The sequence below is a fragment of the Oppia nitens genome, unplaced genomic scaffold (genome assembly GCF_028296485.1).
Source record: "Oppia nitens isolate AA-2021 unplaced genomic scaffold, nextdenovo-longstitch-racon4-pilon3 scaffold20_pilon_pilon_pilon, whole genome shotgun sequence".
NCBI lineage: Eukaryota > Metazoa > Arthropoda > Arachnida > Sarcoptiformes > Oppiidae > Oppia > Oppia nitens.
In genome coordinates this window covers 240001-257945 of record NW_026533200.1, presented here as the reverse complement: position 1 = coordinate 257945, position 17945 = coordinate 240001, and the positions used below count along the sequence as shown (strand labels likewise).

At 17.2% G+C, this 17945-nt stretch overlaps 3 protein-coding genes across 3 annotated transcripts; all 3 read right to left on the bottom strand.

Annotated features, from left to right (window-relative positions):
* Nucleotides 1-618: 618 nt before the first annotated feature.
* LOC128953116 (gamma-aminobutyric acid receptor subunit beta-like) lies at nucleotides 619-4317 on the bottom strand. The gene is made up of 4 exons (XM_054298591.1): nucleotides 4052-4317; nucleotides 3332-3504; nucleotides 688-790; nucleotides 619-637 (listed from the first exon to the last, which is right to left on the bottom strand). Exons 1-4 carry the CDS (start codon nucleotides 4315-4317, stop codon nucleotides 619-621), a joined length of 561 nt encoding a protein of 186 aa, XP_054154566.1.
* Nucleotides 4318-6553: 2236 nt separating this feature from the next.
* Nucleotides 6554-11251, bottom strand: LOC128953115 (glycine receptor subunit alpha-4-like). The gene is made up of 5 exons (XM_054298590.1): nucleotides 11237-11251; nucleotides 10848-10982; nucleotides 8421-8721; nucleotides 7599-7921; nucleotides 6554-6856 (listed from the first exon to the last, which is right to left on the bottom strand). Exons 1-5 carry the CDS (start codon nucleotides 11249-11251, stop codon nucleotides 6554-6556), a joined length of 1077 nt encoding a protein of 358 aa, XP_054154565.1.
* Nucleotides 11252-13662: 2411 nt separating this feature from the next.
* Nucleotides 13663-17868, bottom strand: LOC128953114 (glycine receptor subunit alpha-2-like). Its single transcript, XM_054298589.1, has 4 exons — nucleotides 17827-17868; nucleotides 15770-16073; nucleotides 14760-15088; nucleotides 13663-13968 (listed from the first exon to the last, which is right to left on the bottom strand). The coding sequence occupies exons 1-4, from the start codon at nucleotides 17866-17868 to the stop codon at nucleotides 13663-13665; spliced, it is 981 nt and encodes a 326-aa protein (XP_054154564.1).
* Between the last annotated feature and the right edge of the window lie 77 nt (nucleotides 17869-17945).

Here is a 17945-nt window from a genome sequence, read left to right as displayed (position 1 = left end):
GCCATTAACTAGATATGCTTGACATTTTTTTAGACAATTATTTAAAAAATAAATAAATAATATATACTATTTATAAGTAATGATTTGAAAATCTATTATCTCTATTAATAAATAATAGTTATCTAATATAATTTTAAATAATTACCTAGATTATATATTGTTATAATACTAATATTGTTTAATAATATTAAAATATTGAAATAATAATAAAATGTTAATATGTAATGTGGCTAGATGATTTTTTTTAAATAGAAATATTATTATTATTAATTCAATTATTGTATTATATTTAGCTACTATTTATAAATAATTTTTTTATTAAAACTTAAATAATAAAAAATTATTTTATAAATTATTAAAAATATATATATAGAGAGAGTATATACTGTATATATATATACAGTATATATAACCTGTATATATATATGTTTAATAATTTATAAAAAAAAACATTAATTATTTAATTTTTATATAAAATTTTTGTATATATAAGTCTATCACTATATATATATATATACTATAATCTCTAATACCTGTGTCGGTATCCAGAAGCCGACAAACGTTGTAATCACTATCAATGTTGACGTTACATAACGTTTCAATACATACGATCCGATATTACGGCTCAGGTGTATGACTGTATACAGGCAGCTATAGGTGCCCAGTCCGTCAAAATTTTTCTGACACTCCCCTATGGCACCGTCAATCAGCTCAAACTCTGGCAACACTACATGCGAACCAAATTTAAATTTGTCCCAGCTCAAACGCATAATATCCACTGTTTGCGATACTATATATATTATAATTAATTAATTAATTAATTATTAATAATAATAAATTAATAATATTTTTATTAAATGATAGAAATATAATTAAAATAAAAAAAATATATTTTTTAAAAATATTTAAGTAATATTGAATTTCAATACTGACTAATAAATATATATATATGTAAATAATTTATAATTAATTTTAATTAATTAATAATATTTTTATTAAATGATAGAAATATAATTAAAATAAAAAAAATATATTTTTTTAAAATATTTAAGTAATATTGAATTTCAATACTGACTAATAAATATATATATATGTAAATAATTTATAATTAATTTTAATTAATTAATAATATTTTTATTAAATGATAGAAATATAATTAAAATAAAAAAAATATTTTTTTAAAATATTTAAGTAATATTGAATTTCAATACTGACTAATAAATATATATATATATAAATAATTTAAAATTAATTTAATTTAATTAATTTTTTTTAATTATTATTAATAATAATTTTGGTACTAATGATAAATTAATAATATTTTTTATGATAGAAATATAATTATAATAAAATTATTTTTTATTTTTTTTAATATTTAAGTAATATTGAATTTCAATATATATATATAGTTAATTTTTAATTAATAATAATAATAATTTTGCTTTAATAATAAATTAATAATATTTTTATTAAATGATAGAAATATAATTAAAATAAAATTTTGTTTTATTTTTATAAAAAAAAATAATATATAATTATCAATACTGAGTAATAAATTGATATTTTTGTTTGATATTAAAGTTTATATAATTGAAATAAATTATTTATTATTGTTTAGTTTAAAAGTAAATAATATAAATATTACAAAATATAAATAAATAATATTAAATATATAAAAATTAATTAATATGGAAATATCAATACTGACTAATAGACATATATAAATAATATATGTTATAAAATAATAATTATTGATATATTTTTTTTGTTTTTACAGTTTATATATTTATTTCAAGTTATTTATATTAGTTAATTTTTTTTTTAAAATAAACTAAATGTTTAGCTAATACATTTTATTAATATTTTACATATTATTTATAAAAAAAATAAATCTATCAAGTTAATTTTTTAATATTATTTAATTTAAATATTCAAATTTTATATAGTTATTGTTAAATTTAATTAGTGTATCACTTAAATACTTAAAAACAAATAATATTATCATACATTTTTAATAGTAAATCTAAATATTGCTAATATTAATGATTACAATTTTTAAACAATAATTATCAATATTTATTGGATTAATTTTTTTAAAAAAAAATTTATTAATTAATAATACCAATAGTTATTAGTAGTAATTTATAAAAATAATTAATAATTTAATAAAATAATATTTATGAAACTAAAAATAATTTTTTTTTTAAATTTTCACCAAAGTATTATATCTAATAAATATATTAAACTAATTTCTATTATAATTGATATAACTATTGATAAAATTATTTTATTACAGTTTATATTGAAAAAATTAGAATATTAAATTTATAAACTTAAATATTAATTAAAAATTACAACTAATAATATATAATAATAGTTTAGTATATATATATATATTATCAATAATACTTATTATTTGTATAAAATGTTTAAAAAAAAGTATATTTAATAGTTTATAAACATGTGTCTAAATTAATAAAAATAAAATAAATAATCAATAAATTAAGTTTAGAGATTTTTTTTTATTATTGAAAAATAATTAATTAGAAATAAAATTTAAATATATGATTATTTAGCTAATAAATTATTATTATTATTATTATTATTGAACTAAACATATATTAATATTTTTCATTAGAAAGATTGCATTGAAAAATATTATATATGTTTTTCCCTAATAATAAATTGTATGAATCATTAGTATAACAATAAATAGATTTTTTTTATTAGTTTTGAATTTAAGTACAATATTATGATATCATAATAGGATTTTTGTAAATAAAAATTTTTTTTTAAGTATTATTTTCAAAATAAGCAATTAATTATCGATTAGTTACGGTATTGTTATTAACAAAAATATCAATTAAGTTTTGTTAGTGATTTTGATTTTGAATAAATAATTTAATATAAACATAAAAACAAAAATAAATAAAAATTATTATATTGCTACTTAATTTAACATTTAATTAAAAAATAAAAATTATTATATAGCTACTTAATTTATTATTTAATTAAATAAAAAATATTATATTGCTACTTAATTTAACATTTAATTAAAAAATAAAAATTATTATATAGCTACTTAATTTATTATTTAATTAAATAAAAAATATTATATTGCTACTTAATTTATTATTTAATTAAATAAAAATAATTAAATTTAATTATTCAATTAAATTTAGACTAGACTAGTTAATTTTTTTTAATTATTTATTTTTTTTTTAAAAATAATAATTAAATTAATAATTTATAGATAATAATTATTATAATAATAGTTATAGCACTGGTAGTTTAAAAAATAATTAATTAAATTAATTAATTAGTAACATACATGTGGTAACATTAATATAGCACAGTTGTGTATCAAACGGAAACTTTCGGAAATGCATTTTACAACCGAACCGCATCTGAAAACGTGAGGCCATATAGACACGGGAGCCGTTAGTTATGACAAAATAGACGGACGGGTGCAACATATTGGCCAGTCCGCCACCGATACTGTTTCTGTTATTTAAAAAAAAATAAACAATTATAGTTATTAAATATTTTTTTAATGATAATAATAATAATAATTATTATTATTATTAATTTTTATTTGTAATTAATTTAATTAATAAAACATTGAAACTTAATAATTATAATGTTTTTATTATTCAATAACAATAAATATTATTAAAAATTATTGAATTTTTTAAATATTAATTTTAAATACTTATATATACTATAATACAATTTATAAATTTAAATAACTAAATATTATTATAAATATATATATTTATATATACTAAAGTACAGTATATATGTAATTGTATAAAATTTATTATAATTAGTATTTAATTATTGTATTTTTTTTAACAAAATTAATTTATACTATAATTATTAATATTATAATTATAATTTTTGCCTAAATAGTTAAGTACAGTATATAATCTAACAATTGTTAATAAATAAATAAATTAAATTAATTAAATATACTTTCAAACATATAGATATAAACCGGTAAATACCGGTTCAAACCACCCCACCCTCTCATATCCCTCCCCGTCCTAACCTGAAATACATGTCCGGCAACCATAGCTTATCCCGCCATTGATGACCGAGTGTAACCTTTTCGCGGGGCGGCGCCCGTAGCCGATAGTCATACCAATGTAATTGAAAGAAAAAATCCATTAGAAATGCCTGTTTTGAACTGACCTCCGGCTCCAGCGATAATACGGCTATCGATACGTTGACCTCAACCGGTCGGCCACCGACTCGCGGTGCCGTATCTTTATTATAGTCACCGGGCAATAGGTCGGCCCATAATAGTTGGCACATCACTTGACAAACACATATAAACTGTAATATTGTTGATTGAATCAAAATTTGCATAATTATTATGTTATATATATATATATATTAATAATTAATTTAATTAATTAATAGTAATTTTAAAAAAATATGTGATTATTATTGAATGAATAAAAAAATTTTTTTTTGGATAATAATTCAAAAAATTATTAATATATTATTTATTAAATAATAGCAAAAATTTTAACAAAACAAATCTAATTTGATAATTAGTAGACATTTTTTAAGTTGATTTTGTTTCAAAAGAAAAAATTATTATTTATTTAATAAATTAAAACTTTTTATATTATTTTTTTTATTAAAACACGAAAAACACATAAATAATACAATATTTATAAAAACAAAAACATTTGATAATTTTCTAGTACAATGTATATGAAAATATATTTTTTTAAATATATATATATATATATATAATAAAGTTGTTTAAACAAGTTAACAGAAAATTAATTAAATATTTATTTAAAATAAAAATTAGTATTTTATATAAAAATATTCAATTAATTAAAACTTTAATATATAGACACACATACAATAAATGTAATTTTTTTAATATATATATATATATTTATTTATTTAAATTAAATCTTTAGAAAAATTTAAATATGTTTAACAATAATAAATAATTTTTGAAAACAAATTTTAGGTTTAAAAAATTTTTAAACTTAAAAATCAAAACTAAATAAAATATTTATGTGTGAAATGATGCGAAAAGCCTCTCAATTATAATGCAAAAGTTGTTTTATATATATAYATATATATACATGTATTATATATATATATATATATATATATAAATGCATATAGGTTAATTATATATATATTTTGAAAGGGTATAATTAAAAATGGCCCTGGTGCATGCTCCCTGTGCTTATTATATATATATAYATAAAAAAAATATGTGACACGAAAACTATGTATTAATAAAACACAACAAACAAAAAAAATTGTTCAAAAATTTAGGGGAATTTTATTTTTATTAGTTTTATTTTTTTTCACTAATCACTAATACTATTGTGTATAAAATATTGTATATAATTCAAGGTATACTAGAGTTTATATATAAATATATATATATATATATATATTCAATAAATATATTATAAAAATTATTAATATATATATGATTTTATAAGCGATAAACTCAATAATACATGTAATTACTAACTATTTTTTGTTTGATATATTGTGTTTGAATTAAATAGTAGTTTATTTTTAAAAAAAATTTAAAAAAAATCATAGACACATAGATACACATATATTTTATATAATAAAATATTTATTTTTCAAGTGGCATAGATAACCTTGAACATTTTATTTTTAATAAAAAAACTATGTTATAGAGTAGTATAAATTTTATGTAAAAGAAAAATTAGTTTAATTAATATTATATAATATTTTTTTTATATTAAAAAAACAACTTTTATTTTATTTTTCGTGTTTTACTATTAATAATAATAATTATATAATTACAAAATAAATTATTAAATAATTATTAAATTAAATTATTTATTTATATAATTACTTTTTAAATAGACATTTAATAAACTCTACGATAAATAAATAAATAATTTTATTATTTAACATGTTTTTTACTACATTACAATTGTATTAAATAGTTTAGAAATAATCTGAAAAAAATTATAAATAATTTGATGACAACATAATAATAACTTTTGAAAAAAAACAAAACAAAAAAATTAATTATAATTTTTCAATTTCATAATTTAAAAAATATGTTGTATTTTTCCACACAAAATAATTATTTATTAATAATACTTTAGTTTTAATTATTATTTTTTAAATTTTTTTTTAGTTATCACATAATAACTATTATTAACATAATTTCATTATTAATTAATTTACAGATAATTTATTAATAATACTTTAATTTTAATTAGTTTTAAATTTTTGTTTAGTTATCACACAATAACTATTATTAACATAATTTCATTATTAATTAATTTACAAATTATTTATTAATAATAATTTAATTTTTGTTTAGTTTTACATTTTTGTTTAGTTATCACATAATAACTATTATTAACATAATTTCATTATTAATTAATTTACAAATTATTTATTATTAATAATTTAATTTTTTATTAGTTTTAAATTTTTTGTTTAGTTAGCACATAATAACTAGTATTAACATAATTAACTAATAATTTTATTATTTTAATTAATTAATTAATTAATTAGTTTACAGATTATAATAGGTTAGACTGTAGACAATGATTGTAAGGCCGAAAGCTATGGGAAATAAAAATCTGGACACTTTATCCACCCGATTGTTACGTAGGTCGGGGGCAACAAAATTGGCCAACCGTTTGGTCAGTCGATTGTTACCGAACACCAGGTTGTTCTGCTGGTGGTGTTGTTCCTCACTATATTGTTGAGGCCAACCCACGGCCAATGCAAACTCAATTAGTGTCAAAAATACAAATACTATACATATGATAGTCCAGACTTCCAGCGCATAGATATATGATATGTTGATCTCACCCTACATTACAATACAAAACAATTTAATTAATTAATTAATTACTAATAACTACCGGTGCAAACATATATTGATAATAATATTTATTTATTTTACTAATAATATATTTTTTTTAAAAAAAGTTAGATACAGGTGCACATATATACATTTATGTTTTTAATAATCTAATTAATCTATTATATAAATTAAACTTATATTTATATATAAACTATACAATTATTATACGGTATAAATATTTAAAAAAAATATTTTTTTTAAGTAAAAATATAATAAATATTTTAATTACTATAATAATAAATATAGTATTTTATTATTATTATTAATATTAATATATTTTTAATACATATTATTCTTTATAAATTTAAATTCTAATATTAATATAAGTTTTAAATAGTATTATAATTATTTTCAACAACAAAAAAATAATTATCAATTGTTAAAAACATAATTAATACAAATTATTTAGATTATTATTAGTTAATTAAAATTTAAAATGTTTATAGAAATTATTAAATTAATAAAATCTTTTATTTATTTAAAATAACTAATTACTATCAATATATTAATACAAATTATATATATAATGGTATAAATAGTTATTTATAAATTTTTATTTTATATTTATATCTATTATATATTATATTATAGAAGTTTATATATACTGTATATTATAATTAATACTCAAAAAAAAAAAATAATCAAAAAAATAAAACTAATTATTAATAATAAATTAAATATAACTAACCTGTATTTGCTGGGCTACCAGTGCCAGCAGTCCGGTTATGGACAGGGCTACCCGTCCGGGTACTGCCGACTGGGGTAACCAGAAACCAATGAACGTCATAATGACTATCAATGTTGACGGTATGTATCGTTTGACCAGATATTTGCCAATATTTCGTTCAATATATACGATAACTTTCAAACAGCTAAATATACCCAAACCGGTAATACGTTTGATACACTCGACAACTTCGTAGTCCTCTATTTCAAACTCGGGTAGCACTACATGACTGCCAATCCTAAACCCGGACCAATACAATTGTACCGTTTCTATTGTGTTGGATACTATAGTTGGGAATTAATTTGATTACCCCCATCCCCCCAAAAAAATTAAGTTAATATATATATATATATATACAGTATATACTGTACAAACATATACATAATCACACATACATAGATATACATACATACATAGATATACATATATACATAGATATACATACATACATACATACATTGATATACATACATACATAGATATACATACATACATAGATATACATACATACATACATACATAGATATACATACATACATAGATAGACATACATACATAGATATACATACATACATAGATATACATGCATACATAGATATACATACATACATACATACATAGATATACATACATACATAGATAGACATACATACATAGATATACATACATACATAGATATACATGCATACATAGATATACATGCATATATAGATACTCACACACACACACACATATATATATATATATATATATATACATAAAAGTGTATTGATAAGCACCTACATGTAGTAATATTGATAGGACACGACTGTCTATCAAATGGAAATTTTCTGAAATCCATATCACAGGCCAATACTAGCTGATAACGGGCCGCCATAAACATACGGGTGCTGTTGGTCACAACAAAATAGACCGTAGGCGACAAACCAATCGGTATACCGCCTGACATACTGTTCCTGAAATAGGTGTCCGGAACCCATAGTTTGTCTTTCCATTGGGCGCCTAGTGTTACCTTTTCGTCGTCCGGCGCCCGTAGCCGATGGTCGTACCACTCGAGCTGATAGAAAAAATCTATACGAACCGCCTGTTTTTATCGGGGGGGGGGGGTTGGGAGGGTTGGTATGAAAAATAATAATAACAATACTAATAATAAATAACAATATTGAAACTTAAATTAATTAATTAATTTTTCGTTATTAACTAAATAATTATTAATTTTTTTTATTATTATTTATGTACAAAAATAATTTATGTAAATTATTTTAAAATTAATTTAATTAAAAATAATTTATAATTTATTAGATTGTTAATTATTTTTTAAAAACATATAATTGATAAATAAATTATTTAAGAATAGTTGTAATAAAAATATATATACTGTATATACTAATAAAAAAAAATTAATAATACTAATAATAAATAACAATATTGAAAATTAATTAATATATTTACGTTTTGTTTTGTTTACTAAATAATTATTATTTTAATATTAGTTATGTAAAAAAATTAATTTATGTAAATTATTTTAATATTACTTATAAATTAATTTAATTAAAAATAATTATTTTTAATTATTATATTGTTAATTATGTTTATAACCATATAATTGATTATTAAATTATTTAATAATAGTTTTAATAAATATATATATTTATATAGTAATCAAAAAATAATTAGTCATGCTAACTTCTAACTTTAATTTAGTATAAATTTGTATTTATTATTGTATTTAATAACTTGTATTGAAATTTTACAGTTTATACTATAATAATATTGATAACTATTAATATTAATAATCTATACAAAAAAAACTACTAAACATTTTACAATGATTATTATTACATATATAATTTAGTTATTTTTCAATAATATTTAAAATTTAATTCAATTTAATAGTAAAATCTAGTTTATTAATGCTTTATAAAAATATTAATTATAATTATTTATTTATATTTGTTTTGTTTAAAAAATAATTAGATTATATAAATGTTTTTTATGTGTTATTTAAGTTAAATAATTAAAATAAATTAATATAAATAAGATATGTTTATAAAAAAAAATATAATTATTAATAGTTTTAAAACTAATTATAATAACAATAATATTGCTATACCCTAACCAATATAATTTTAAATAATAATTATATTTATTATAGTAATAATTGTTTTAAATATTTACAGTTTATATTATAACTATGTTTATAAAAAAAACATGTTTCAAATATATAATAATAAATAAATTTTAATAATAATAATAATAAAGGTTTTATAAAATTAAAATTTTCTACTTTTTAAATAAAATAATGTATTAAATTAAAACTAATTACAGTTTCTATATAACTAACTAACCAACAAATTTAAAAAAACTGCTAAACTTAGTATAATTATTATTAATTAATTATTATTAATTTAGTAAATTGTATTTTTTAAACAACAACACAAAATGTATTAATTATAATATTAATTAGTTTTGAATTATAATATTACATAATTTATTAACTAATGTTAACTAAATAATATAATATACAACAAATTGATAAAAAACTGTTAAAAATTTTATATTATATATATAATTATTAATTTTCTAATATTATAGACACCATTGAACAAAACAAAAATTTATTAATTATAATAAAAATAAGTTTTTTTAAATAATATTTATTTAATTATTTATTTATAAATATTTTTAAAAAATATAGTTTATTAACTAAATACTATAATATTCAATAACAACAATTTGCTAAACATTTTTATATTATTATTATTATTAATTTAGTAAATTATAGATTTAATAAAAAACATAATAAATATATTAATTATAATAATATAAATTATTAATTAATAAAAAAATAAAAACTACTAAACATTTTATATTATACATAATTATTTTATAAATTTACTAATATTATAGTTACATTATTATTATTATTTAATATAATTATTACATATACATAATGTTTGAAATAATCTAATTAATTATTATATAAATTAAATATATATTTTTAATTATATACGGTATATATATATACTGTAAATTATTTATGTAAATTATTTTTAAAAAATTTTTATATCAAAAGTTTTTAATAGCTAATAATTACAATAATAATTTTTTATTATTATCATTGTTATTATAAGTAATATAAATTTACTAATATTATAGACACCTATATATATATATATATATATATATATATATATATATAACCCATACCTGTTCGGCACCTGGTTCTGGCTTATAGGACAGTACAACCATTGAAACATAGACATCGACTGGCTGTCCATTATTGACGGGTGCTATATCTTTATTATAGTTAGACGGCAATAATTGTTGCCATGATTTTTGACACTTTATACAATCAATTAGTAAAATTAAACTACAAATAATAGTTGTTAATAGATTTGATGATAACGTAGTGTTGAATATATAAAACATTATATTTTAAATTTAGTAAAAAACATTTTTTTAAAGTGTTATTATTGTTGTACACTAAATGAAAAAAAATTACAGTAAATAATTGATTACTAATAATAATAATAATTTCAAACTACATATTTGTTTTAACTTTTTTTTATTTATATATATTTTTATTTATCTCATACCCTATGATTTGACATAAATATCTATTAATAATAATAATATAAAGGTATATAAAAACATATGTATTGTATTGTATAACATTGATGTGAAATCATTGATGAATTATTAATATATATATATATTGAATAATTGAATATTTTATTTATTTTAGTTTAGTTATTATTATTTGATTTTTTTTGATAAAATATATTTTCAATATAATTATCTATATATATACTGGAAATGAATTTCATATATGATATCATTTAATTTATGTTAATTTTTTTCATTATAGTTAACTGTATGTATATAATGATTTAATAATATTATTGTTAAAATAAATTTCACAAAATATAGTGACAAAAAAAATAATTTATTAATATATTAAATATATTGAGTCATATATTTTTTAAAATATTTTTTTTAACCTTTTATATTATTATTATTAAATAATACAATACAACGACAGTCTAAATAAATATGATTATATAGAAAAAAATTTAATAAATATAAACTATTGATGATTGATGATAACACATGTTTTATTGAAAAAAAATAATATTTCTATTATAGTAAATATTTTTTTAAAAAAAATAATAGATAATAAAAAATACTTGTTATAATTATTTTTTACAATAATAATAATATTATTATTATTATTATCTTTATAATCATTTTAACTAATAAATAGTAATTTCAAAACTAACTAAAATAGACTAATTGTATTAATATATATTGTTTTTGTGTGTATGTTTGTGTATGTATGTGTTTTATGTATGTGTTTTATGTATGTATGTATATATGTGTGTGTGTATGTGTGTGTGTATGTATGTGTGTATGTATGTGTGTGTGTGTGTATGTATATGTAAATTATGTGTGTATCTATGTGTATGTATGTGTGTGTATGTATGTGTGTATGTATGTGTGTATTTATGTGTGTATTTATGTGTGTATGTATGTGTTTATGTGTATGTAAAATGATAAATAGTTTTTCATACATCAATGATTAAAAATATGCTATTTTTTTGCATAGTTATAAACACTCATATAATATATCTAAACATATTTATATATTTTTAAAAAACTGTATTATAACTACATTTATAAACAATTATATTATATAACAACAAAAATATATTAAATTATATTGAGGTTACAACAAACATAAGCAATATTACATATGTGATGATAACTATTGATATTTTTTTGTGGTGGGGGAGGGGGAGGAAATATTAAACCTTTATATTAATAAATATTTATAATGATTTAATTTTACATTTAATATTAATTATTAAAAATCTAATAATTATTCCTTTAAAAAAAATATTTAATAGTTAAAAAAATTATATAATTAATTAAATAATTAATTATTATTATTATTAGACACAACATAACAATTGTGTGTGTTTTTTGTGTTTAGTTATACAGTATTTTAAATGTTTCATAAAAATGTGATATTATTTGATAAAAAAAAATTATAATAACAATTTAAAAAAAAATATTTTTTTATACAATTAGTCATATTTTTAAAAAATAAATTTTAAGTTATTTGAATAATAATTTAAAAAAAAATAATTAATTAATAATTATAAAACTTAATTATATTTGACAATAATATTTTTAAAAGCTAAATTAAATTTTTTTTAATATAAATATTTTATTATTATTATAATTGGTATATTGAATAGTTTTGAATAGACATATTATAATCAAACAAAATTATAATTATAACCTTGAACATTTTTCAAATGATATGTTATTGTATAGCAAAATTTTTTATATATTAATATTGTTTTTATGTAAATAATTTTAATAATTATATTATAGATATAAAAAAATATTTAAAAAATAACAATTTTTATCTATTATTTTTTTGGGTTACAGTTTTAAACAATTAAAAATATTTTATATCATATATTGTATTAATTATATAAAAATTATAAAAATACAATATTACCAAAAAATTAATAAAAAATTAATTAATATAATATTAGATAATATTAGTATAAAAATAATAATAATAATAATACTCGGAAATTTGATGCCAAAAAAAATTAAATACAAAAATATATAATAATATAATTATTGTATTTTCATATATAAATAATAATAATTATTATTAAATTACAAGTAATATTAATAATTATTATTAAATTACAAGTAATATTAATAATTATTATTAAATTACAAGTAATATTAATAATTATTATTAAATTACAAGTAATATTAATAAGTATTATTAAATTACAAGTAATATTAATAATTATTATTAAATTACAAGTAATATTAATAATTATTATTAAATTACAAGTAATATTAATAAGTATTATTAAATTACAAGTAATATTAATAATTATTATTAAATTACAAGTAATATTAATAATTAGTTTTATTATTCAATTCAATTTTATTTTATTATAATTATAATTATTATTATTATTTGAATATTTTATATATAACACAGGGTTAGACTGTAGGCAACAATAGTTAGGCCGAAAGCTACGGGAAATATAATTCTGGCCACTTTATCGACACCGTTATTACGTTGATCGGCTGCCACAATATTGGCCAACCGTTTGGCCAGTCGATTGTTGCCGATAGCCATGTTTTGCTGATGGTTGCTAACAGCCTGTCCATCCAAACATTGAGGCCAACCGACGGCCAATGCAAACTCAATTAGTGTCAAAAATACAAACCCAATACATATGATAGTCCAGACTTCCAGTGCATAGATATATGATATGTTGATCTCACCCTAAAAAATACAAATCAAATTAATTTAATTTAATTAATTGATAATAACTACTGGGTGCAAACATATATTAATAATAATAATAATAATATATAATTATCACTAATTTTACTAATTTAGTAAATTAATTAAATTTCTATTTTTTAAAAATTATTATTTAATTATTTTTTTGTTGTTGTTGATCTCACCCTACAATCAAATACAATAAAATTAATTTAATAATAATATTTAATTATTTATTATTAATTTATTTTTTTAGTAAATTATTTAAACTTCTATTCTATTAAATTTTAATTATTATTTAATTATTTAAAAAAAATTAGATACATGTGCACAAAAAACACATAATATTGACAAATATATAATTTTATATTTGATTTATTTAAAATAACTAATTAGTATCAATATAATAGCTACTGGGTTCAAAAATATTGATAATTTAGTTGAATTTATTACTAATTTTTAAGTTAAACTTAAACTAAACTAATTTATGTATTTATTTTTAAAATTTCTAATTGTTTAAAATTTATTATTATTAATAATAACTACTAATTATCATTATTTTAATTTTTTAATTAATATTTGAATATTATTTTAAATATTTGATTATATTATTTAAGTAATTTTAGAAATTTCAATAATTATTTATTATTTTTTTGTTAGCTTTTATTTTATATTATTATTGTTATAATTATTATTTCTAAACTATTAAAATAAATTTGAAAAAAATTATTAAAATGTTTTAAACCATAAATTAAAAAAATATATATAAATAAATCAATAAATTACTTAACCTGTATTTGCTGGGCTACCAGTGCCAGCAACCCAGTTATGGACAGTGCTACCCGTCCCGGTATGGCCGACATCGGTATCCAGAAGCCCATGAATGTCATAATGACTACCAGTGCTGACGGTATATATCGTTTAACCAGATATTTGCCAACATTTCGTTGCATATGTACGACAGCAAACAAATTACTATAAAAACCCAATTSGCCTAACAGTTTGTCAAACTGGCCCTTAAYTGACTTAACTTTCCCGATTTCAAACTCGGGTAACAYTACATGACTGCCTATCCTAAACAGTTGCCAATGCAATTGTACCGTTTCRTTATTGTTGGATACTATATGTTTGAATAATAATAATATTAATAGATTAAGCAATTAGGTTATATACAATAGATTAATTATACAGTATATATATATACACACACACATATATATACATACATAAACACACACATACATACAAACACATACATATATAAAAACACATACATACATACAAACACACATATATACAAACACATACATATAAACACATACAAACACACACACACACATACATAAATACATACAAACACATACATACAAACACATACATACAAACACATAAATACAAACACATACAAACATAATACATACAAACATAACACATACACACATATACACACATATACACACATATACACACATACACACATAGACACATACACACATATACACACATAGACACATAGACAAACACACACATACACACACATACACACACATACACACACATACACACACATACACACACATACACACACATACACACACATACACACACATACACACACACACACACACATACACACACATACACACACATACACACACATACACACACATACACACACATACACACAAATATAATATTTGAGATAGATATACAGTAAATACAATATATATATAATATATTAAGTGTGATTGTATATGCAGGTATATACAGTATGTGTACAGTTTTTTTTGAGAGCACCTACATGTAGTAATATTGATAGGACACGATTGTGTATCAAATGGGAATTTTTTAAAATCCATATCACAATAAAATTTCATCYGATATCTGGCAGCCATAAACATACGGGTGCCGTCGGTTACCACAAAATAGACGGTTGGCGACAAACCACCAATCGGTATACCGCCTGACATACCGTTACGGAAATAGGTGTCCGGAACCCATAGTCGGTCTTTCCATTGGGCGCCTAGTGTTACCTTTTCATCGACCGGCGCCCGTAGCCGATGATCGTACCACTCGAGCTGATAGAAAAAGTCTATACTAACCGACTGTTTATTTGGATGTAAAATAATAATAATATTAATAATAATATTAATAATAATATTAATATAATTATAAAATTATGATTATATATATTGTAAATAATTTAATTGTATATAATTGTCTTTAAAAAATTATTTAAATGTTAATATTAGTTAATAATATATTAGTATAATTTTAATAATAATATTAACAATAATATTAATATAATTATAAAATTATGATTATATATATTGTAAATAATTCAATTGTATATAATTGTTTAAAAAAATTATTTAAGTATTAGTTAATTATATTAGTTAAAAAACATAATTAATAGTTATAATAATAATTATACTACTAAAAATATTATATTATAATTATATCTAATACTATAGCTCCTATTTACTTAAACTTAAATTAAATWTATATATTATATTAATAAGTTATTGTATAAAAAAATTTACAGTTAGTTTCATAACAATATAYTTGTAAAATAAAAAATAAATTATATAATAATTTCAGGAAAAATAATTGAAATATTTWTATATAATAATCAAAAAAAATTCTAGTAATTAAATGAAAACAAAACAAATATATATTAATTATAGTAAAATTAATTTTAAAAAATAATATTATAGTTTATTAACTAAATATTAACTAATAATATAATATCCAACAACAAAATACTGCTAAACATTTTACATTATTATTATTATTGTTATTACATATACATAATGTTTACAAATAATCTAATTAATTATAATATAGATTAAACTTATATTTTAAATTATGTACGGTATATATACTGTATATATATATTTATGTAAATTATTATTTTTTAAAATTTCTATATCAAAAAATTTTAATAGCCAATAATAACAATAATAATTTATTATTATTATTATTATTACATTATACATAATGTTTATAATCTAAATTAATTTTTATATAAAAATTAAACTTATATTTATATTATGTACTGTATAAATATACTGTATATTTATGTAAATTATTTTTAAAAAAAGTTTTTAATAGCTAATAATAACAACAATAATTTATTATTATTATTACATATACATAATGTTTAAAATAATCTAATTAATTATTATATAAATTAAACTTATATTTTAAATTATGTACGATATTATATATATATTTATTTATGTAAATTATTAAAAAAAATTATATCAAAAGTTTTTAATAGCTAATAATAACAATAATAATTTATTATTATTATTATTACATATACATAATGTTTATAAATAATCTAATTAATTATTATATAAAAATTAAACTTATAATTATATTATGTATTGTATAAATATACTGTATATTTATGTAAATTAATTTTTTTTAAATTTTATAAATTCCATCAAAAATTTTTAATAGCTAATAATAATAACAATAATAATTTATAATAATTATTACATATACATAATGTTTGAAATAATCTAAATTAATTATTATATAAATTATTTTTTTAAAATTTTATATCATAATTTTTTAATAGCTATGATGAAAATTTATAAATTACTAAATATGATAACTAAATAATTGTAAAATTGATTAAATTAAAAAAAAAATAATCAAATGAATATTTATTATTAAAGTTTAATATTTCTACTAATAAAATTGAAAACATAATAAATGTATTAATTAATTGCTAAATATTTTTAATTATTATAATTATTATAAATTTACTAATATTATAGACACCTATATATATATATATATATATATATATATATATATATATATATATATATATATAACCCATACCTGTTCGGCACCTGGTTCTGGCTTATAGGTCAGTACAACCATTGAAACATTAACCTGAACTGGTTGTCCATAATTATTATCATTATTATTATTATTATTATTATTATTATTATCCCCAC